A 25,566-nucleotide genomic window follows, 5' to 3' on the forward strand; every position below is an offset into this window, starting at 1 on the left:
ACACTAAGTAGTTTTAACCTTGACTAATTTAGTTCCTGGTGATATTTGACCTTCTCAAATGAAATGGGTTAGTTCAGAGTCTTTATCACAGGTTTTACCCTCTGAGTGATTGTTCACAGCATTTATCTGCTCTCTCTTTTATCCATTATTGATGGAGGTGTAACTGAGAATGCCAATTTGGCTTCAAGGCTTATTAAACGTACACCTGATAATAGCTGTTATAAATGACGTGGAAGGGATCTAATGAACACTGGAGGAAGTCTGGATCACCTGTCAGGGAAAAGCAGTTATTCTGATAAGTGTGGATGAACAGAGATGGCAAGAGTTTCCACATGCTGTGATGTAGAGATGATAAGCCACAGATTAATACAGTAAACTCAGTGCTTGACTTTACTGAAATACAGTAGGTTCTGGTACTCATTTTGGGTGCCGGTACCATTTATATTTAAGTGCAGGAGCTCCACAATACTTTTGAGCTTATACAGTATTCTATAAGAGGTGCAGGACCTCAAGCAGTAGAACATTTTAGGTGCCGGTACTCAGCTCCGGTAAGCTCTTTACTCAGTCAAGCACTGAGTAAACTCCTGATTAGGGCACATTGGAAAATTGGAAACACACATTGTTAGAAACCCACATGTTAGAATTTGGGACATGGATCTTTTTCTGGATGACAAAATTGTTAAATAAATGTATTGCTAACCACTGCAATACTCCGATCTTTGGTTGCCCTCTCATCCCTTTCTCAGTTTTTATCACTCCGTAATTGACCTATGCACTCGTACCTGAGAGAGAAGGATAGCACACCTAGACACACACACACACACATGCACTAAGACACACACACACACACACACACACACACACACACACACACACAGAGGCATATTTTATTACCATCCTCCACAGGCAGCGAGTGTGCGAGGGAGGGAGGGGGAGGTAGAGAGAGGGAGAGAGAGAGACGAGTGCACATAGACAGACGGAGCAAGCAAGATAGATATATAGGAGAGCTAGAGCAAGAGGAAGAAAAAGAGCGAGCACACAAGAAAGACAGCAAGAAAGAGGGTGGGAGTGAGAGCACCAGAGACAGAGGGAGAGATAGAAAGAAAGAGAGACAGCTGTGTGTTTCCTCAGCTGTTTTACCCGAGGCCATGGCAGGCATGGCGTCGGAGCCAGTCACCCAGTCCAGGGTGATGTTCCAGTCCGCAGATAAAAAAGAGGAGCCTACGCATCGCAAACTGGGCAAGCTGACCGTCAAATATAACCGCAAGGACCTGCAGAGGAGGCTGGATATTGAGGAGTGGATCGACAATCAGCTGCACCTGCTCTTCGACTATGAGGTAGGTCGTGCACGGCTGCTGCTGGCACAGTTAGGTCCCAGGGTCTGTGTGGGTAGATTTATTACTGCATTATCAGCCTTGTAGATACACATTATCTGACCATCATATCAGGATGACTATACATCATATTACATTATTTATATCCTTTCTGAAAATCTGTATCACTGTATGGACATACATACCGCATTCCAGAGTAACACAACATTATCTATCTAACATAAATATATTAATTGGCTAATACAATCACCCCTTTCCTTATTATAAACACTTATACACAGACAGTACTATAGTGGCACGCAGCATCTGTCCTCAGAAGATGAGAATCTACTCCCTTCTGTGACACTGGTTCAGACAGGGCAGCAAATCCCTGTTGTCTCTGGTCAGTTTGCAGTCTGAGACTTCTAAGAACTCGAGAGGTTTACTGCTTAGATCTCGGCAGGGAGGTTGTCTGCAGAACTGCTTACGGCCAGGATTGCACACCACAAATGGAGGGACTGGGCATTAGCATAATTGATTCCAAGATTAGGGAGTGGGATCCCTGTGTGGAGATCGTAGGACCCCCCCCCCCCCCACCCCCCACCCCCCCGTGTCATCACTGCACTGCAATTTGGTGGGGGGAAATCCAATTATAATCAGAGGCTGCATCGATTTGCTGGGAAGTCTCTGGGGATGCCATGGCAACAGAAGACTGGCTCCCACGTGAAGAGGAACGGCACAGAGGAGTCAGAGGGATGTCTTCATGCACTTCAATTATTCTCCACTGCCAAGAAACACTGCATATGGCATACTGATGCTGCAGGGCATGAGAGAGCATCACGTGTGAGGGGTGTCCTCATTAAAGTTCCTGAAAATAGCTACAGATGTAGGATCGTAATTTGATCCCTCTTTTGCTGCTGATAATGTTCCTGCGTAGCAGGAAATGCAAACTTGTAGTGTATTCCAGGTTTAAAAAGGCTTCTAAAGTTTGTAATGTTCACTTTAATTAATTTGTCCTAACAAAAAATGTATCAACACCTACAAAAAAAGTCAATTAATTATAATACACATAATAATTCACATTTCCTGTTGCTGCAGGATTATTTTCCTGCTGTAGCAAACTGGCTCAAATTAAGATCCTACATCTGTATATGTAGGGCTAGGAGGTTTCCCAGTCAGGTCATGTAGTCTTGAAAAACTCAGGTTCCTAGCTATAACATTGAGGTAAGAGGACAGGATTCAGGTTTATGTAGTGACCTGTTGAGTTTATGATCAGGTCCAAATGAACACAGACAGCAGCATATCCTCAGTGGCAACACCTATCCAGGTACATGCATCCAAAGTGCATAGTCAGAGAGGGCAGTGACGGGCCGTTCGGCCAGGGCATCAGGTTCAGCCAGATTCCATTCTACACACTGAGATGGGAGGGAGAGACATTCATTACAGCCAGTCTGGTGGCAGACAGACACCCAACGTCTCCTCTCGGCTCAGACTCCACATTTCCCTCAGAACAGGCAATGGCTGGAGTTTTGTAAGGATTGCATTAAACCTGTCTCCTAAATATATTCCACTCAGCAGCGCAAATATTTGCCGATCCCATTAACTGCTTATTTCTCTGGTAATATATGCAAAGATCCCTGAAAGGCGGTGGGTTGAAATGATGCCTGAATCTCAGAAATAATAATAGAGGATTATGGTTAAAGAAGAATCTCTATGCTGCTTTACAAATGATGCTAGGTCAGTCTTGCCTGCTGCTTCAAAATCAAATCAAATAAATATGTTTAAATCAAATCACATTTTATTTGTCACGTGCTTCTTAAACAACAGGTAGGATTTGATCTTAGTCCTGTATTTACGCTTTGCCTGTTTTATGGTTCGTCGGAGGTCATTGCGGGATTTCTTATAAGCGCAGTGGTGACCCGTCATTCAGGGCAGAACCCCATCTGTTGCCTGTTGTGCATGTTATTTTAGCATAAATACATGTCATATATCAGTTTGCAAACAATGAAAAAACAAACATTTTTGTTTATAATGCCGCATATAAACATCGGATCTTTTTTGCTTTCTTGAGTAAGGCAGCTCCAAAATGCAGGTGTTTCAGTTTAGGTCAGTGCTTTCTGTGGTGGTGGGGCAACCAGCGGAAAATACAGGGCGTAAGGGTTGGCAATGTTCTCTAGTTGCGCTGTGATTGGATAAGTGTTCTGTCACTCATGGGGACACTACGTCACCGCAAAATCTACAGGGAGAGCTAAGAAATTCAAGCCCCTTGGGTGCTGCCATATTGTAGATTTACATTCGAAGTGCCCATCCAAGAAGGCCCAAGGTCCTTGGCCACAGATAAAATTACATCAAATCACGTTACATCTACCGTAGCTTTGATTGGACTGATCATGTCAACATCATACTTTCAAAACCTTAGCTAGCAAGCTAGACAAGCAGTCATCATCATACATTAAGTTGACAATTTACTGGCAAATCCTTTTCAATCCTTGTCATAAAGAGAAATTATACATAAAACGTTTCAGTGCTCATCGACCATTGGACATAAACATTAGACAACAAGTTGGAAATGGCAAATTTAACAAAGCAATCACTAGACTGCTATTCAGTGGAGAGGGTGTGTGGTCCAAGTCTGGGTTTAAGGGTCTCTTTTCTAAGCTTAAAAGGATAAACACCCACATGCAACACCATGGGCCAGAAAAGATTGAATACATTGGCCATTCTGTCAATCCAGCATGACTTCTGCTGCGTTCAATACAACTGGAAAATCTCAGACTTGTGATTTCAAGATAACTGGGAACTCAGAAAAAAACGAGCTCCGACTGGGAAAATACGTTTTGAACAGTCATCCAACTCGGAATTCCAAGCTGAGAACTCAGGCCTCTTTCTAAAGCTCCGACCTGAAGATCACTGACAGCATTCAACCGTTTTAACCGTTTTATTCAACCGTTTTATTTTCAAGTTCCCGGTTGTCTTGAAAGCACCATAAATCCAAAGAATGCCAGACTTTGATGACAAAGTTTGATGACAAAATTTGCCCACAAGAAGGACCACAGCGCCACCTTGTTCAAAAGAGCACAGCACAATAAGGTGAGTCCAAAAATGTATTATATGCTGCTGCATAAATGATGTAATATGCCAGCGAGATATGTATACTGTAGCTAAGAAAGTAATATTAAGTGTATGTTGTGTAGTAAGCTATTAGTAGCCCATGTGCCTCGACCTAATAGTTTGGTCCCTTTCCCCCTCATAATAGCCTACTGTTGACTTGGTGGTGCACATGTAGCCTATAGCCTGTTTTAGAGAAATGTCACCATCAAATATTGTAAGAGCTTTCATTGTCTGCTTATATAATCCCTTTATTTATCCTACGGTTCTGACTTGGTGTACAGGGAGAATACTGTAAGAACGTCCATGTTCTGAATTCTGTCGCTGTACATTTCAAAAGTGCTGAATACATAGTTATATTGACTACATCCGTCTTATCTCGCTCATTGTCTTAATCGAAATTATGGATTGCCTATTATCCGCTCATCGTTCCCCTATGCCATAGTTTGTACATCTCAATTGTCAGTAGAAACAACATTTATTTAAGCAAGTCAGCCATATCAGCAATTTTTTTTAAAAGGCAGTAAATGAGGCTGAATGAACTGTTTCGCTGCCAGACAACGCTTCGCTGATAGCTAGGTATATTAGTGGTAAGGATTCACTCCATGGTGCTGAAAAGAAAAATTGGGATGGCTTTATGTAGTTCCTAACAGTTTGTGGGCACCGTTATAGTGCAATTCCTGTATTGTTTATTGTGTTGCGTTGTGTATTGGTTTTGCTGATATGCAAAAAATTGGGGGAGTTTTCCCCACCAAGATTTACATGCTAAAATCGGCACAGTATAACAGCCCGCTCCTTGAAAGCGGCAGCTCTAGCCTTTAGCTTAGTGCGGATGTTGCCCGTAATCCATAGCTTCTTGGGATATGTACAGTACCAGTCAAAAGCTTTAGAACACCTACTCATTCAAAGGTTTTTCTTTATTTGTACTATTTTCTACATTGTAGAATAATAGTAAAGACATCAAAACTATAAAATAACACATATGGAATCATGTAGTAACCAAAAAAGTGTTAAACAAATCAAAATATATTTTATATTTGAGATAATTCAAATAGCCACCCTTTGCCTCAATGACAGCTTTGCATACTCTTGGCATTCTCTCAACAAACTTCATGAGGTAGTCACCTGGAATGCATTTCAATTAACAGGTGTGCCTTCTTAAAAGTTCATTTATGGAAATTCTTTCCTTCTTAATGCATTTGAGCCAATCAGTTGTGTTGTGACAAAGTGGGGGTGGTATACAGAAGATAGCCCTATTTGGTAAAATACCAAGTCCATGTCATGGCAAGAACAGCTCAAATAAGCAAAGAGAAACGACCGTCCATAATTACTTGAAGCCTTGTGTAGTCTTAACATTCTGTATACTCCCCTTGTCCTAAGGGTAAAAAGTGATACTCCTTCACTAAACCCCTAAAATAAAGCAGCTTAATTGAATTTTAAACCCCAAATCTATTTTGCATGAAGAAACAACCTGTCCTTCATCAGAAACTTTGTGAATATCTGGGTTTTCCCTCTTCACAATGCAGAAAGACTGCATTTAAATCTGTGGACACCACTCGTTTTTATTTGAACACACCTGTCATAATTGTTTTCTTTACTAAAGCAGAGGTCTATTATTATTATTATTATTGCTGAAGGTACTGCATAGGTGTAAACATACATTTTTTAGCAAGAGATAGCACTTGTATAGCCTAAGAAAGTAGCAGAAATGTGCATAAAGTAGTTTTGAATGCATTTTATTGAAGGGAAACAATAACAGTCTAACTTTTTTGGCAACATAGTGATATATTCTTATACTGTATACTGTACAATGTAACGGCTTTCCTCCTCCTCTTCATCCGAAGAGGAGGAGCAGGGATTCGACCAAAACGCAGCGTTGTGAAATGACATGATTTATTTAAACAAGACGAAAAAACGAACTACACTTGAATAATTAACAAAACAAATAAACGATGTAGACAGACCTGGACGACGAACTTACATGAAACACGAAGAACGCAATAACAGGAAAACTGACTACATAAAACGAACAAACAAACAAAACCGAAAACAGTCCCGTGTGGCGCAACATACAGACACTGACACAGGAGACAACCACCCACAAACAAACAGTGTGAAAACACCTACCTTAATATGACTCTCAATCAGAGGAAATGGATCAGGACAAGATTCAGCACTCTGAACAGCTGTCACCAGCGCTGCAGAGACTGCTGTGCGGGGGAGGTGCTCCCTTCTTTGAATGTGTGGGGTAACAAGTGCCTTTCCCAGCTGCTCCAGGAACACCCTCCTCTTGTTCCGCTTATCAGGCATCCAGGTAGGGTTGATCTTGTGCCATATCACGAAGGCATTGTATGAGGACACATCAATGATGTTATGGAAGATGACCAGGGGCCAGCAGGCAGTCATCCTCCTGCAGCTGTAAGTTCCAATCACCTTGTCCAGGTTGTCCATGCCTCCTTTGTTGTGGTTGTAGTCCAGGATGATGGCTGGCTTCTTGTCCTCACGATCACTGATCTCAGCCGTTTTGTGCAGTGTGCTCAGGAGGACCACATTCTTGTTCCTCTTTGGGAGGTAAGAAACTAGAGTGGTGGTGGGGGTGAAGGCAAACTTTGATGAGAAGGCCTCTCCCCCTTGTTGTGAGGAGTGCAGGGGGAGCTCAGGCTTGTTCTTTCTAACTGTCCCGACCATGGTGAGCTTCCTCTTCAGGAGCTGCTGGCTGAGTTCATAAGAGGTGAAGAAATTGTTGTTACACATTGTGCCCCCTCAGTCCATATCTTTATAACTGCTCAGTCAAAAATGACCCTAAGACAATCTTTGTAAACTGGTGGTGTACAGCTTTCATGGAAATATGAACAAAGGCGATGTTTCACTTTTTCGAATGTTGGGGTCACTCTAGGAAAAGTAATCAAATTTCAAGTTGAAAAAATATCATTTAGGGGGTTTTCTCTGCTGTTAAACATAGTGGTGGGTCATGTTTTACGATGTTTTACATGTTTTAAGACAACACAAGGGTTAAGACATGAAGGTCAGTCAGTACGGAACATTTCCAAAGGAATGGAAGACCCAGAGTTACCTCTGCTGTAGAGGATAAGTTCATTAGAGTTATCAGCCTCAGAAATTGCAGCCCAAATAAATGCTTCATAGAGTAATAGACACATCTCAACATCAACTGTTCAGAGGAGATTGTGTGAATCAGGCCTTCATGGTCGAATTGCTGCAAAGAAACCATTTCTAAAGGACACCAATAATAAGAATAAGAGACTTGCTTGGGCCAAGAAACACGAGCAATGGACATTAGACCGGTGGAAATTTGTCCTTTGGTCTGATGTCCAAATTTGATATTTTTGGTTCCAACTGCCGTGTCTTTGTGAGACGCGGTGTGGGTGATCTCCGCATATGTATTTCCCACCGTAAAGCATAGAGAAGGAGGATGTTATGGTGTGAGGGTGCTTTTCTGGTGACACTGTCTGTGATTTATTTAGAATTCAAGGCACACTTAACCAACATGGCTACCACAGCATTCTGCAGCGATACGCCATCCCATCTGGTTTGGGCTTAGTGGGACTATCATTTGTTTTTCAACAGGACAATGACCCAACACACCTCCAGGCTGTGTAAGCGCTATTTGGGTCTCTATGTACTTTGCTCTGTTCATCTTTCCCTTGATCCTGACTAGTCTCCCATTCTCTGCCGCTGAAAAACATCCCCACATTATGATGCATCCAGAAGTGATGTTTGGCATTCAGGCTAAAGAGTTCAATCTTGGTTTCATCAGACCAGAGAATCTTGTTTCTCGTGGTCTGATAGTCTTTAGGTGCCTTTTCGCAAACTCCAAGCTGGCTGTCATGTGCCTTTTACTGAGGAATGGCTTCTGTCTGGCCACTCTACCATAAAGCCTGATTGGTGGAGTGCTATAGAGATGGTTGTTCTTCTGGAAGGTTCTCCCATCTCCACAGAGGAACTCTGGAGCTCTGTCAGAGTGACCATCAGGTTCTTGGTCACCTCCCTGACCAAGGCCCTTCTCCCCCTATTGTTCAGTTTGGCCGGGTGGGCAGCTCTAGGAAGAGTCTTGGTGGTTCCAAACTTCTTCCATTTAAGAATGATGGAGGCCACTGTGTTCTTGGGGACCTTCAATGCTGTAGACATTTTTCTGTACCCTTCCCAGATCTGTGCTTCGACACAATCCTGTCTTGGAGCTCTACGCACAATACCTTCGACGTCATGGCGTGGTTTTTGCTCTGAGATGCACTGTCAACTGTGGGACTTTATATAGACCGGTGTGTGCATTTCCAAATCATGTCCAATCAATTGAATTTACCACAGGTGGACTCCAATCAAGGAAGATCAATGGCAACAGTATGCACCTGAGCTCAATTTTGAATCTCATAGCAAAGGGTCTGAAGACTTATGTAAATAAGGTATTTCTGTTGTTTATTTTTTAGGAATTTGCAAATATTTCGAAAAACCTGTTTTTGCTTTGTCATTATGGTGTATTGTGTGTAGATTGATACGGGTGATGAGAATAAGGATGTAATGTAACAAAATGTGGGAAAAGTCAAGGGGTGTGAATAATTTCCGAATGCACTGTACTTTCACTGTGTGGACGACTTCGTCGATGCACTTATTAATGAAGCCGGTGACTGATGTGGTAAACTCCTCAATGCTATCGGATGAATCCCAGAACATATTCCAGTCTGTGCTAGCGAAACACTCCTGTTGCTTAGCATCCGCTTCATCGGAGAACTTCCATATTGAGCGCGTCACTGGTACTTCCTGTTTGAGTTTTTGCTTGTAAGCAGGAAGACAGAGTTAAGGTCAGATTTGCCAACTTTAGGGCGAGGGAGAGCTTTGTATGCATTTCTGTGTGTGGAGTAAAGGTGATATAGAGGTTTTTTTTTGCCTTTAGTTGCAGAGGTGAAATGCTGATAGAAATTAGCTAAGACAGATTTCAGTTTTCCTGCATTAAAATCACCGGCCACTTGGAGCATTGCCTCTGACTGAGAATGTTCTTGTTTGCCTATGGCGCCATAGAGCCCCACAGTTGAGGTGTCGTAATACCCATAAAACCTAGTGGTCAAACAGCGAAATGGTTCCAATAATTTTTCCACCAATAAAGTTTTCCATAGGGAATTTTGGAAAACTTAAAATAAGTGTTTCATGTAGGCTTACCCTGACGTGACGTTTGATAACCATGTAAATCTCTCTCGTACAAGGGGACTTTTATTCAACATATTCAGCTCTATTTTCTCTCAGATTTGAAAATGCTAATTAGAATCAAAGTAGACATCATGCAAGCTCCTGCACGTCATCGCTAGCTGACACCTTTGCTAACAGGTATTGCACAAGTCAGTTCACAGTTCACAGTTCACAAAATTGGCCATTAAAAGAAATGTAGGCAATTTATTAATTACTACATTTAGCTAACATTCGATAGCTAATCCAGAGATTCTTACCTTTGCCTCGATTCGGCAGTTTCGTCCAGATCACCATGGCATTTGTCATTCTTTATGATAGCCATATTAGCAGCTAATTAGTATTACATTTTTGTGGGGTAAATACAGGTGAATATATTGATAAAAATCACCTTGTCCTAGAGAAATTTACAATGTTATCAAAACATCAGGCCAGGGTAAGCCTACACAAGACACAGCTCTTATTTTAAGTGTTTCTAAAATCCCCTATGGGGAAAAATGAATGGTGGAAAAATGAAAAACGAACGATTTCCCTGTTTGACCGCTAGGTTTTATGGGTATTATGACTCATACTGTTGTACTCTATTAAGGCCCTATACGGCTCGTTGAGTGCGACCTAAGTGCCAGCATCGATTTGTGGTGGTAAATAGTGTGGACTACAGCTATTTACCATGACGTATTCTAACTCAGGCGAGCAGAACCGAGATAGAAATGGTTCCAAAACTATTTATAATTTGCATAGGGTTTGATATTATTGTCATACTATTATCATGAGAATTATGGACAGCAGATATTTTACATTTTAGTCATTTAGCAGACACTCACAGTAGTGAGTGCATACATTTTCATTCTGGTCTCCCGTGGGAATCAAACCCACAACCCCAGCGTTGCAAGCGCATTGCTCTACCAACTAAGCTACTCAGGACATGTCATCAGTACGCTAATAGTAGACAGTACACTAATGTTATTGTGTTTGAGTTCTTGACTGTACTAATTTGTCTGCGGGAATCCCTGAGATAGAAGGCCCTTTATGACTGAAGGATGTTGCACGTAATGGGATCCCTGCATGATTGATGGAATGATAACAGATACAGTAGCAGTAGTAGCTAACTCCTTTGTTATTGTGGTTATGGGGCCTGCCATATGAAACAGGCTTGTTGTCTGGTAGGTACAGTCGTTGTGGGTTTGTACTCCTGTATGGCTAAAACAGTATGACTAGGGCAAGCAGTCAAGAAAAAACTCCTGCCCTGAGTATGGCCTATCTCTTTATAGGATTTGAGGTGCTTAATGTCAGATTTCAGTGGTGACTAGACAAACTCTAGTCTATCTGAGAAGGATAAGTTGTTTGGTAGACACCGCCCATTGGTGTGGCCGGAGGAGACATGGTTGGTCCATGTGTGTTGGCTAAAGGAATGATTTTTGCATGAACTCAGGGGAATGCAGGTTAGGCTTTGGTTGGATACCCTGACTCTTCCGTGTGGAAGTATTTAGTGGTCAGCCCCCTGTGTCAAGAGCTGAATTATTTAGTGACATCTCTAATTTATACAAGTAGCATATTGGTTGGGTATTGAGTGGCAGTGGCACTGGCACTGGATCACGTTGATGACTTCACACCTTTTAGGAAAATAGTCTCAAATCGTAGGTGTGAAATAACACAATTTAAGAGTAGGAAAAACTTCAAAATGAACAGAAAATATCCTTACTCAATAGAAATATACTTCAGACTGCAGTTATGTCATTATCTGTTGATGTGCCCTTGAGCAAGGCACTTAAGCCTAATAGCTCCTGTAAAGGGATAAGTGCATCTCTAGGCGCTCTAGGCGACCAGTTTTGATAGCCTTTAGCCGCACCCTCATCCTACTACTCCTCTGTTCCGCGGGTGATGTGGAGGTAAACCCAGGCCCTGCATGTCCCCAGTCACCCTCATTTGTTGACTTCTGTGATCGAAAAAGCCTTGGCCTCATGCATGTCAACATCAGAAGCCTCCTCCCTAAGTTTGCCTTACTCACCGCTTTAGCACACTCTGCCAACCCTGATGTCCTTGCCGTGTCCGAATCCTGGCTTAGGAAGGCCACCAAAAATTCTGAGATTTCCATACCCAACTATAACACTTTCCGTCAAGATAGAACTGCCAAAGGGGGAGGAGTTGCAATCTACTGCAGAGATAGCCTGCAAAGTTCTGTCATACTTTCCAGGTCTATGCCCAAACAGTTCGAACTTCTAATTTTAAAAATTAATCTCTCCAGAAATAAGTCTCTCACTGTTGCCGCCTGCTACCGACCCCCCTCAGCTCCCAGCTGTGCCCTGGACACCATCTGTGAATTGATCGCTCCCCATCTAGCTTCAGAGTTTGTTCTGTTAGGTGACCTAAACTGGGATATGCTTAACACCCCGGCAGTCCTACAATCTAAGCTTGATGCCCTCAATCTCACACAAATCATCAAGGAACCCACCAGGTACAACCCTAAATCCGTAAACATGGGCAACCTAATAGACATTATCCTGACCAACTTGCCCTCCAAATACACCTCTGCTGTCTTCAATCAAGATCTCAGCGATCACTGCCTCATTGCCTGTATCCGCCACGGGTCCGCGGTCAAACGACCACCCCTCATCACTGTCAAACGCTCCCTAAAACACTTCTGCGAGCAGGCCTTTCTAATCGACCTGGCCCGGGTACCCTGGAAGGATATTGACCTCATCCCGTCAGTTGAGGATGCCTGGTCATTCTTTAAAAGTTACTTCCTCACCATATTAGACAAGCATGCTCCGTTCAAAAAATGCAGAACCAAGAACAGATATAGCCCTTGGTTCACTCCAGACCTGACTGCCCTCGACCAGCACAAAAACATCCTGTGGCGAACTGCAATAGCATCGAAGAGCCCCCGCGATATGCAACTGTTCAGGGAAGTCAGGAACCAATACACGCAGTCAGTCAGGAAAGCAAAGGCCAGCTTTTTCAAGCAGAAATTTGCATCCTGTAGCTCTAACTCCAAAAAGTTCTGGGATACTGTAAAGTCCATGGAAAACAAGAGCACCTCCTCCCAGCTGCCCACTGCACTGAGGCTAGGTAACACGGTCACCACTGATAAGTCAGTGATAATCGAAAACTTCAACAAACATTTCTCAATGGCTGGCCTTGCCTTCCTCCTGGCGACTCCAACCTTGGCCAACAGCCCCGCCCCCCCCCCCCCCCCCGCTGCTACTCGCCCAAGCCTCCCCAGCTTCTCCTTTACCCATATCCAGATAGCAGATGTTCTGAAAGAGCTGGAAAACCTGGAACCATACAAATAAGCTGGGATTGACAATCTGGACCCCCTATTTCTGAAACTGTCCGACCACATTGTCGCACCCCCTATTACCAGCCTGTTCAACCTCTCCTTCGTATCATCTGAGATCCCCAAGGATTGGAAAGCTGCCGCGGTCATCCCCCTCTTCAAAGGGGGAGACACCCTGGACCCAAACTGTTACAGACCTATATCCATCCTGCCCTGCCTATCTAAGGTCTTCGAAAGCCAAGTCAACAAACAGATCACTGACCATCTCGAATCCCACCGTACCTTCTCCGCTGTGCAATCCGGTTTCCGAGCCGGTCACGGGTGCACCTCAGCCACGCTCAAGGTACTAAACGATGTCATAACCGCCATCGATAAAAGACATTACTGTGCAGCCGTCTTCATCGACCTGGCCAAGGCTTTCGACTCTGTCAATCACCATATTCTTATCGGCAGACTCAGTAGCCTCGGTTTTTCTAATGACTGCCTTGCCTGGTTCACCAACTACTTTGCAGACAGAGTTCAGTGTGTCAAATCGGAGGGCATGTTGTCCGGTCCTCTGGCAGTCTCTGTGGGGGTACCACAGGGTTCAATTCTCGGGCCGACTCTTTTCTCTGTATACATCAATGATGTTGCTCTTGCTGCGGGCGATTCCCTGATCCACCTCTACGCAGACGACACCATTCTGTATACTTCCGGCCCTTCCTTGGACACTGTGCTATCTAACCTCCAAACGAGCTTCAATGCCATACAACACTCCTTCCGTGGCCTCCAACTGCTCTTAAACGCTAGTAAAACCAAATGCATGCTTTTCAACCGTTCGCTGCCTGCACCCGCACGCCCGACTAGCATCACCACCCTGGACGGTTCCGACCTAGAATATGTGGACATCTATAAGTACCTAGGTGTCTGGCTAGACTGCAAACTCTCCTTCCAGACTCATATCAAACATCTCCAATCCAAAATCAAATCTAGAGTCGGCTTTCTATTCCGCAACAAAGCCTCCTTCACTCACGCCGCCAAACTTACCCTAGTAAAACTGACTATCCTACCGATCCTCGACTTCGGCGATGTCATCTACAAAATAGCTTCCAATACTCTACTCAGCAAACTGGATGCAGTTTATCACAGTGCCATCCGTTTTGTTACTAAAGCACCTTATACGACCCACCACTGCGACCTGTATGCCCTAGTCGGCTGGCCCTCGCTACATGTTCGTCGTCAGACCCACTGGCTCCAGGTCATCTACAAGGCTATGCTAGGTAAAGTGCCGCCTTATCTCAGTTCACTGGTCACGATGGCTACACCCACCCGTAGCACGCGCTCCAGCAGGTGTATCTCACTGATCATCCCTAAAGCCAAAACCTCATTTGGACGCCTTTCCTTCCAGTTCTCTGCTGCCTGCGACTGGAACGAATTGCAAAAATCTCTGAAGTTGGAGACTTTTATCTCCCTCAACAACTTTAAAAATCTGCTATCCGAGCAGCTAACCGATCGCTGCAGCTGTACATAGTCCATCTGTAAACTACCCACCCAATTTACCTACCTCACCCCCCATACTGCTTTTATTTATTTACTTTTCTGCTCTTTTGCACACCAGTATCTCTTCTTGCACATGATCATCTGATGATTTATCACTCCAGTGTTAATCTGCTAAATTGTAATTATTCGATTTATTGCCTACCTCATGCCTTTTGCACACATTGTATATAGATTCTCTTTTTTTTCTACCATGTTATTGACTTGTTTATTGTTTACTCCATGTGTAACTCTGTGTTGTTGTCTGTTCACACTGCTATGCTTTATCTTGGCCAGGTCGCAGTTGCAAATGAGAACTTGTTCTCAACTAGCCTACCTGGTTAAATAAAGGTGAAATAAAAAAATATTTAAAAAATCTGCTAAATTACTAAAATGTAAATGTAATTATTAATTTACAAATGTAAAGCAATATGGCTCTTGTTTCAATGGATACAGTACTAAATGCGTGATGCCTCTTTAACTTGTTACAGCGATTAGCCTCCTCACAATGCAGATGATCTCAGATAAATGTCATGCGTATGACCCGTGATCCCTCTGTTATGGTATGTTTTGATTGGTCGACAGCTCGAGCCTCTTACACGAAAAAAATGCCATGAGTAATGAATTTAGACAACAATCAGTCTTGTCGGACTTTCACGTCAGCCTCTTTTCAAAACAACATGGTTTTGTGGGAAAGGTTTCCTTTATGTCTCTGATTAGTATCAACTACACTGAAGAAGAATATAAACGCAGCACGCAACAATTTCAAAGTTACAGTTCATAAATCAGCCAATTGAAATAAATTATCTATGGATTTTGAAGATTGGGAATACATATATGCATCTGTTGGTCACGGATACATAAAAAAGTAGGGGCATTGATCAGAAAACTAGTCAGTATTTGGTGTGACCACCATTTGGTCATAACATTGACATCAGCAAACCACACGACACCATGCACGCTGCCTGCCATCTGCCAGGTATAATTGAAACCAGGATTCATCCGTGAAGAGTACACTTCTCCAGTGTGCCAGTGACCATCGAAGGTAAGCATTGGCCCACTAAAGTCGGTTACGATGCCAATCTGCAGTCAGGTCAAGACCCTGGTGAGGACGACGAGCACACAGATGAGCTTCCCTGAGACGGTTTCTGACAATTTGTGCAGAAACTCTTCGGTTGTGCAAACCCACAGTTTCATCAGCTGCCCGGGTGGTGGTCTTAGACGATCCCGCAGGTGAAGAAGCCGGCTGTGGAGGTCCTAGGCTGGCTTGGTTACACGTGGTCTGTGGTTGAATGTACTGCCAAATTCTCTAAAACGACGTTGGTGGCTTATGGTATAGAAATTCATATTTAATTCTCTGGCAAAAGCTCTGGTGGAAATTTCTGCAATCCCCATGCCAATTGCACGCTCCCTCAAAACTTGAGACATCTGTGGCATTGTGTTGTGTGACAAAACTGCACATTTTAGAGTGGCCTTCTAATTGTCCCCAGCACAAGGTTCACCAGTGTCATGCTGTTTAATCAGCTTCTTGATATGCCACACCTGTCAGGTGGATGGATTATCTTGGTAAAGGAGAAATGCTCACTAACAGGGATGTAAACAAATGTGTGCACAAAATGTGAGAGAAATAAGCTTTTTGTCCATATGGAAAACTGCTGGAAACTTTAATTTCATCTCATGAAACATGGGACCAACACTTTACATGTTGCATTTATATTTTTGTTCAATATAATAAGACTAATTGGATTAGGAACATCGGTTTGTTATGTGGTCAGAGTGTTTTAGGGATCCAAGCAAAGTGGAGAATGTAGCTTCTCTATCATACTGCATAATCACCATGTACTTATTGTAATTGCATCAATATACAATACCTCAGCAGTTGGCTGCTATGATATGATTTCTGTCTTGTCATGTCAATGTTGAATATAAATGGTTATGAACCACAAATTCCAATCAAATTTCAATTGAACTCTACCTAAAGGCAATGTAGTTTTAGGCTCCGCTGGCATGATACAACTGGTCCCTTGGATACAGGAGCATCTTATCCTAACAAAATCCCTCAACATAAAATGGTTAATTAAGATTGCAGTTTTAATCCATATTGCAGTTTAAAAAATGATGCTTGTCTAAAGAACCACTTTCATATTCATGTGTTAAAAAAACGAATGCCAACATTCATTTTAATGTCGGACTAGTTTCCCTAACTTCAAAAGTGCTGTCGAGACATTTGCAGTCCCCGATACATATTCTTTTAAATTAAATTAAATCACACAAATGAAAAGCATTCAACCCCACACAAACATTGAAGAGCTACTACAAAAGGTTACAAAGGCTTTCTCATGACAATAACAAATGCATACACTTGTTCTCCCACTGAATTAAAAAAAACTTTCATTGATATTCTGTGGTGCTGTGCATTGCCCTGCAGTCTTAAGCCAGAGTCAGGCAGAGAGAGGATCACTGGATCAGTGGTTTGCTGGCCCAGCACAGCCAAGCAGGGCCCTGCTCCCGTGGAATAATGCCAATATGCAGAATCCCAAACAGTCAGATCTGGCATCATTTATCAATCAGAGGGACACACAGGGAACTCTGGACTGGGCTGTTGATCTCTTCCGTTCAGCCACTCGGCACTAGTCTCATTGATTAGCTCTCTCCTCATCCAGAAATCTGCCATCTTCAACAGACCTGCCATTAAACCTCCAACTGGAAAATTCTCTTTTTAAGGGCTTGTCAAATCTAAAACTACACCTGCTGACTCCAGATATTTCCCAGCTCAGTCTTCCATGGCCACAAGTGATCCATCATCGTATCCTGTCAGTAAATGGTATTCAAAGGGCAATATCAGCCAGTATATAGATTGATTACTATTACCTTAGTATTTGTTTTAGATTAGCGGAGTCATTTTGGTGTGGATGTGGTTTTGCAATGTTTCTCAAAGATGGCAGACACTCATCTATATCTTGGGTGTCACGTTTGTGTGTATAGACGGACCAAGGCGCAGCGGATGTAGAGTTCCACATATTTATTATAAAGTGAAACTTAGCTAACAAAACAATAAACTACGAACCGTGACTAACGAGATGCTACGTGCATTAACTCAAAACACAAAACTCAATATCCCACAAACACAGGTGGGAACAAACGCTACTTAAATATGATCCCCAATTAGAGACAACGATTACCAGCTGCCTCTAATTGGGAATCATACAATTCACCAATATAGAAAATAAACCTAGAACCCCACATAGAAAATAATAAACTAGAACACCCCCCAGTCACGCCCTGACCTACTCCACCATAGAAAATAAAGGCTCTCTATGGTCAGGACGTGACATTGGGGCTGTAACTGACATTGGTAGGAGTTAATTGGATTCATTTGAAACATGTTAACACAGTCTACTAAATTCATTAGATAATTAGATTTCCAGGTAAGTGTCAGTTTACAATAAATGACCACATATTACACAGTAAGGGGTTATTCTTAAACACACCCAGAATATTTCCCCTAGGTCTAGACTAATCTGCACAGGATATTTGCCATATAAAGAAATTAGCCCAGAATAAGGAAGCAGAAACACTGCTAATATCATATAAAAAATTTAAAACAGAGGAATTCTTACTCTAATGGTTGAGCAAAATGCCAGCTGGGTAAATCATCCATGAAATCAGATGGAAGTTGCCTTTCCTCCTGCCCCTGGTCAGAATATGTAAATTCATTATTCCCTGATCTATGGGTTTCACTTGACTGGGAATACAGATATACCTTAAAAAAAAGGTAGGGGTGTGGATCAGAAAACCAGTCAGCATCTGGTCTGGCCACCATTTGCCTCATGCAGCGAGACACATCTCCTTCGCATAGAGTTGATCAGGTTGTTGTCCCACTCCTCATCAATGGCTGTGCGAAGTTGCTGGATATTGGCGGGAAATAGAACACGCTGTCGTACACGTCGATCCAGAGCATCCCAAACATGTTCAATGGGTGATAAGTCTGGTGAGTATGCAGGCCATGAAAGAACTGGGACATTTTCAGATTACAGGAATTGTGTACAGATCCTTGCGACATGGGGCCGTGCATTATCATGCTGAAACGAGGTGATGGCGGTGGATGAATGGCACGGCAATGGGCCTCAGGATCTCGTCACGGTATCTCTGTGCATTCAAATTTCCATCGATAAAATGCATTGTGTTTGTTGTCTGTAGCTTATGCCTGCCCATAATATAACCCCACTGCCACCATGGGGCACTCTGTTCACAACGTTGACATAAGCAATCCACTCGCTCACACAACGCCATCTGCCAGGTAGAGTTGAAACCGGGATTTATCCGTGAAGAGCACACTTCTCCAGATTGCCAGTGGCCATCAAAGGTGAGCATTTGCTGAACTGCAGATGGTTTCTGACAGTTTGTGCAGAAATTCTTTGGTTGTGCAAACCCACAGTTTGGTCTCAGACAATCCCGCAGATAAAATGCCGGATGTGAAGGCCCTGGGCTGGCGTGGTTACACGTGGTCTGCAGTTGTGAGGCCTTTTGGACGTATTGCCAAATTCTCTAAAACGAAGTTGGAGGTGGCTTATGCTAGAGAAATGAACATTCAATTCTCTGGCAACAGCTCTGTAGGACATTCCTGCAGTCAGCATGCCAATTACATGCTCCCTCAACACTTCAGACATCTGTGGCATTGTGTTGTGTGACAAAACATTTTAAAGTGGCTTTTTATTGTTCCCAGCACAAGTTGTACCTGTGCAATGATCATGGGGTTTAATCAGCTTCTTGATATGCCACACCTGTCAAGTGGATGGATTATCTTGGCCAAGGAGAAATGCTCACTAACAGGGATGTAAATGAATTTGTGCACAACATTTGAGAGAAATAAGCTTTTTGTGTGTATGGAACATTTCTGTGATCTTTTATTTCAGCTCATGAAACATGGGACCAACACTTTACATGTTGCGTTTATATTTGAGGTTAGACATACATTATTGTTCTAGTGGTACATCATGCTTGATGCATCAGCAATGCATTTTAGACTTGATACTCTGAGACTAATTTTCTTTGGTACAGTTAAGTGAAATATTTAAACAATGGTAAAGGCATATTTAAACAATGGTAAAGGCATATTTAAGGTGGCAGGGAGTCCCAGTCCCAGTTCATCTATGTTTGCATGGCTGGTAAAAGAACAACGTCCCTGTGTCTCTGACCACATTCTTTCTCTCCTTCTCTCTCTCTGTCCAGAAGGAGGAGATCACAGAGTTAGAGATTGACATAGATGAGCTGCTGGAGCTATCTGACACGGAGCAGAGATCCAGACTGCAGGTGAGTACTGGCAGGATGTCAGGTTAAAGCCATAAAAAAAAGTACAGTATGTTACCATACCATATTTTACGGTATCCAATACAGTTACTGTAATCTTTTTTACCTTTGTTATTACGGTAACTTTCAGGCCTGTAAGTTACTGCAAAAACAATAGTGCACTGCATTACTGTTAATAATTGCATTAATTAATTCATTAAATGAATTGAGGGTAGATGAGGTTTGTATTTTACTGCAAGGATTGGTGCAAGCAGGTTGGCTAGGTAATTTGTTCACATATTACAGCATATCGATGAATTACAGTGTTGAAGAAGCTTTTGTTAAACCTCTAGAAGTGCAAGTGGAAAAATACAACATTTTGGTATTTTATATCACTTTCTTTGTTTTCTTTTTTTATTCAGCGGAACCCACTGAGACCAGGGTCTCATTTACAATGGTGCCCCAAGGACAACAATACAATAAATAAAAAATGATACATTAAAATAAACTTACAGAATCAACACTATAGCTTCAAACACCACAAAAACAATTATTTACATTCAATCCAAACAGTTGCAATTATCAAAAAATATACTCAACATTAAAGTCCTAAACTGCCCTAGAGACACCAGAGAGTCAAGATCTAGGGAGTTTTGTAGGCTATTCCAAAAATGGGGGGCACTAAAACTGAAGGTGGATCTACCTAGATCGGTATGTACTAATGGAACCTCAAGAGTTAAATGGTTAACTTTCAAGGTTCCACTAGTATATACCAATCTAGGTAAATCTGTCTTGAATGGGTTTGGTGTCTCATATTTTCTTTTAACAGTGAAGTGAGGTAGGTCGGAAGCTTGCCAATCCCACAATGATGTGCGGTTACAGTAATGTACTGTTAAATTAAAGTTTCTTTGGAATAAACGGTATCATTTACTGTTTACGCATACAATCACCCAGAGTGAATTGCCATGTATGGCAATTTACTGTAAATAATTAATAAGGTACTATACTGTTAGTTTTATTGTATAATACTGTCAAAACAATGTTATAACAGGCAATACCTGCTCTGCTCCGTTCAGAATCACTAAAAGGAGCAGACAAAGTGATCCAATTTCGCCTTTGCATGGAACCCATTTGCCAGGCAATTCTTCAATCGAGGAAATAATACCAATTTCCCTCAAATCTACTGATCACTTCATCTATTTTTTTTTACTATGCCTAGACAATATATCTCAATCACTCCCAAATGTATTGAAGATCAAAGATACATTCAGCTTAACCTCAAGATATAAAATGAATCTAACCAAATCAGCCCTACTGCCTCTCAAGACCCCGATGGATGAGTTTCTCTACTTATGAAATCCTAATCGTTTACCATTTTAAATATTTGGGAGTAGATATATTGCCTTCCTTAGATAAAACCTTTGCCATAAACTTTAACAGAACGCTTAAAATCAATTCAATCCGACCTCAGTAGATGGAATAATATCCCAGTTGCCTTAACCGGCAGAATATCTATTGCTAAAATGAATACTATATTGCCACGGCTGAATTTCTGTAGTTCAATGCTTCACATGGCTCCCCCTTCTGGCTATTGGGATAAAATTATTGTGTGTTTTCAAAATGTATTTGGCAAGATAAACGATCCCGGATCAAATGAACAAACGTACAAAGAGGGAAAGACGTAGGAGGACTATCCATACCAAACGTTTTAATTGTATTTTCAGGCACTAGCATTTGGCTCAAACCTAAATTGGTTTAGACATGATTCTTCTGCCCCCTGGCTTAGTATGAAGCAAAATATGGTGTCTCCTATTGCCCTGGAAGAGGTGGTCTTCACTGATATATCCCTGAAACAATTTAAACTGCACTTTGGTCCTATTATTGCTCACACAATTTGTATTTGCCACAAAATGTACAAACAAAATAGCATGCGCATACTCCATATTTCACAAGAATGCCTTGCGATCTGGAGTGCGGCCTTTTGCGTCCCCCCAATAGTCCAAATGTGGAATCTGTACCCTTGCCGATATCATGGACAGTAATGGTTTGAGAACATTCCAAGATTTGAAAGATACATACACATTACCAGACAAATCATTCTATGCTAACTTATGGAGACCCTTGGAAAATCGAACTACCGAAACATCCAATGATGGGATTTGTAAATAAATTATCTGGGCTCCCGAAAGGACTGATCTCTATAATACACAGTGCATTCGGAAAGTATTCAGACCCCTTGACTTTTCCACATTTTGTTACGTTACAGCCTTAATTTGAAATCGATTAAATAAAAAAAATCCTCGTCAATCTACACACAATACTTATTATTGACAAAGTGAAAACAGGTATTCAGAATTTTTTGCAAATGTATTAAAAATAAAAAACAGAAATACCTTATTTAGATAACTATTCAGACCCTTTGCTATGAGACTCGAAATCGAGCTCAGGTGCATCCTGTTTCCATTGATCTTCCTTGAGATATTTCTAGGGCTTGATTGGAGTCCACCTGTGGTAAGTTCAATTGATCGGACATGATTTGGAAAGGCACACACCTGTCTATATAAGGTCCCACAGTTGACAGTGCATGTCAGAGCAAAAACCAAGCCATCAGGTTGAAGGAATTGTCCGTAGAGCTCCGAGACAGGATTGTGCCAAGGCACAGATCTAGGGAAGGGTACCAAAACATTTCTGCAGCATTGAAGGTCCCCAAGAACACAGTGGCCTCCATCAATCCTAAATGGAAGAAGTTTGGAACCACCAAGACTCTTCCTAGAGCTGGCCGCCCGGCCAAACTGAGCAATCAGGGGAGAAGGGCCTTGGTCAGAGACCAACACCCCGGTGGTCACTCTGACAGCGCTCCAGAGTTCCTCTGTGGAGATGGGAGAACCTTCCAGGACAGCCATCTCTGCGGTACTCCACCAATCAGGGCCTTTATGGTAGAGTGGCCAGACGGAAGCCATTCCTCAGTAAAAGGCACATGACAGCCCATTTGGAGTTTGCCAAGAGGCACCTAAAGGACTCTCAGACTATGAGAAACCAAATTCCCTGGTCCAAAGAAACCAAGATTGAAGTCTTTAGCCTGAATGCCAAGCGTCACATCTGGAGGAAACCTGGCACCATTCCTACAGTGAAGCATGGTGGTGGCAGCATCATGCGGTGGGGATGTTTTTCAGCAGCAGCGACTTTGCGACTAGTCAGGTTTGAGGGAAAGCTGAACATAGCAATGTACAGAGAGATCCTTGATGAAAACCTGCTCCAGAGCACTCAAGACCTCAGACTGGGGCGAAGGTTCACCTTACAACAAGATAACTACCCTAAGCACACAACCAAGACAACGCAGGAGTGGCTTCGGGACAAGTCTCAATGTCGTTGAGTGGCCCAGCCAGAGCCCGGACTTGAACCCGATCGAACATCTCTGGAGAGACATGAAAATAGCTGTGCAGCAACGCTCCCCATCCAACCTGACAGAGCTTGAGAGGATCTGCAGAGAAGAATGGGAGAAAGTCCTCATATACAGGTGTGCAAAGCTTATAGCGTTATACCCAAGAAGACCCGAGGCTGTAATCGCTCCCAAAGGTGCTTCAGCAATGTAAAGGGTCTGAATACTTATGTAAATGTGATATTTGCAAAATTTTCGAAAAACCTGTTTTTGTTTTGTCATTATGGGGTATTGTGTGTAGATTGATGAGGGGAAAAAAATATTTCATCAATTTTAGAATAAGTCTGTAACGTAACAAAATGTGGAAAACGTCAAGTGGTCTAAATACTTTCCGAATGCACTGTATGAACAACTTTTGGAAAGCTCATATTCTGAGCTAGCCATTAAAAAAGTATGATCCACAGATCTAATTGAATCTGAACAAACCATTAACTGGAACAGATTATGGAAAAATATGACCTTGGAATCCTTTAATTTGAACCATCAATTTATACATTTTAAGATTGCTCACAGACTGTATTTAACATCAAGGAAACATTTTACGATGAAATTGGCCCCAACTCCCTACTGTTCACCGTGTCCCCTAAATCAGGTAGGCACATTTCTCCATATGATATGGGAGTTTCCTGCAGTTAAATGCTTCTGGGGTAATTATGGAAAATTAGTTTAGAAGAGCATGAATGTAAATATTCAATGCTTTACATATATTATGTTACTTAACGATGATAGCTCCTTGAATCTCTCAATCAATCAAAGACAAGTAATGCTGGTCGGCAGCACCACCGCAAAAAAACATGTTGGCTCTTAGATGGCATCACCTCACTCTTTCCCAATGCGCCAGTGGATACAGTTACTATTAGAAGTTATACCATAATTATCAACAGTGAGAATGAATGATGCTGGTCAAGGAACAATTGAAGCCTGGACAAATATACTTGACTCTGTAAAGAATAATCTCAGCTAAAGCCCAAAACATACAAATAAACAATCCATAAATCCCAACACATACAAATAATAAATATATATATAATGTGCAACCCTAGTTGCTAGGGGGGTGGGAAACATGGTTTCCATGAGTTGGGGGTGGGGGGGGGTTGGATGGAGACTTGGGGTAATGGGGTAATGGGATGGAAGGTTGGAAGTCCACTTCTTTTTTGTTTTGTTTTCCTGTTTATACTGAATGTATTATCACTTCAGCTGTATGTATTTCTTGCTGTTGACTTTCTTTTGAGTGGCAGCCTACAGGTACATGTTTCATAAATGTATCATTTGAAATGTATAATGTACCTGTAACCCCCCCCCCCCCCCCAAAAAAATACACATTTGGTCAACAAAGAAAACAACAATAACGTTTTACAGTATAGTTATAAAAGATGAGATAAGAGTTATCACAGTAACTTTTGAGCCATATAAAACAAGCTCATTAAGAGACACAAACAGGGAGAACATAGACATTTTCCAGCCAAGGTTTCACTGTAAGCTATACCTTCACAAATGCTAAGCCTTGTCTAACAGATAGCAAGCCTTGGAAAATTAACATCTCTTCAGAAGCCATTTTGTTGGTCACAGTACAAGGCAATACTTACACTTCAGCTATGCCCTTGTTTATACTTCACACATACACCAGGGCATATTTAACAAAGTAGGGTAATTGCTTTACAAGCGCTTGACCCCAGTTGGTGTCCTTTCACAATGTTAGACGTGAAAGAGCAATGTCCACTTCAGTTACTGAGGCCATGTTTGTTTCTGTGCATTTACAGGAGTTACTGCAGGAATGTGAGAAGCCAAAAGAGGTGAGACACAACCACCAACTACTATAGCCTTAGTCATGTACCGAAAAAACGAAAAAATCAAATTCCACTTAGTGTACATTTACTCTCTATAAAGAAATACTTGCAATTCAATGGTCCACTGCTCAAACAGTCTCAGAAGAGTTTAACTGTCAACTGCTAGTACGGGTAGTGTTAACTCATTCTCTTCCTCCCTTTCAGGACTTTATCAATGGGCTGCTTTATCGGATGAAGGGCCTACGCAAAATGTCAGGGCCCCTGAAGAAATAATAATAGGTCAAATGAAGAATGGAGACAATGTGAAGCACCCCAGCCTCCCCGACCCACCCCGTCATTACCTGGTATTCTGGATGTCTCTCTGTGTCTCATGTTAATGGGACCTTCTCTCTCACACATGGGTCAATGTTGGTCTGTAAAGAGAACAGTGGGTTTTGATTAGTGTTTTATATAACATTATTTACGGACAGTTTTAACATTTAGATTCCCCTCAATTAAAATAATGCACCAGTAGAAAAATGGATTGTCTATTACTCACATGTAATGTTTTTGTGTAAGACTGTACATTTTTGCTTGCCTACTTATGTACATATATTTTTGTTCTGATAAGTGTTTGTCAATAAAACCAACATTTTTTTGAGACAA

General features: G+C 42.1%; 1 protein-coding gene across 1 annotated transcript; it reads left to right on the plus strand.

Moving 5' to 3' along the window:
* The first annotated feature begins 922 nt into the window (after positions 1 to 922).
* On the plus strand, positions 923 to 25,566 carry LOC129812729 (protein phosphatase 1 regulatory subunit 14B-like). The gene is made up of 4 exons (XM_055864554.1): positions 923 to 1,337; positions 19,639 to 19,719; positions 24,895 to 24,927; positions 25,126 to 25,566. The coding sequence occupies exons 1-4, from the start codon at positions 1,149 to 1,151 to the stop codon at positions 25,192 to 25,194; spliced, it is 372 nt and encodes a 123-aa protein (XP_055720529.1). The 5' UTR covers positions 923 to 1,148; the 3' UTR covers positions 25,195 to 25,566.

The sequence above is a fragment of the Salvelinus fontinalis genome, chromosome 16 (genome assembly GCF_029448725.1).
Source record: "Salvelinus fontinalis isolate EN_2023a chromosome 16, ASM2944872v1, whole genome shotgun sequence".
Lineage (NCBI taxonomy): Eukaryota > Metazoa > Chordata > Actinopteri > Salmoniformes > Salmonidae > Salvelinus > Salvelinus fontinalis.

What these genes read in the sequence shown, in the direction of transcription:
- LOC129812729 (XM_055864554.1), top strand. Translation starts at nt 1,149, where the DNA reads ATGGCAGGCATGGCGTCGGAGCCAGTCACCCAGTCCAGGGTGATGTTC. An exon ending in ACCTGCTCTTCGACTATGAG is followed by an intron (nt 1,338 to 19,638) that starts GTAGGTCGTGCA and finishes CTCTCTGTCCAG; the next exon opens with AAGGAGGAGATCACAGAGTT. An exon ending in AATGTGAGAAGCCAAAAGAG is followed by an intron (nt 24,928 to 25,125) that starts GTGAGACACAAC and finishes CCTCCCTTTCAG; the next exon opens with GACTTTATCAATGGGCTGCT.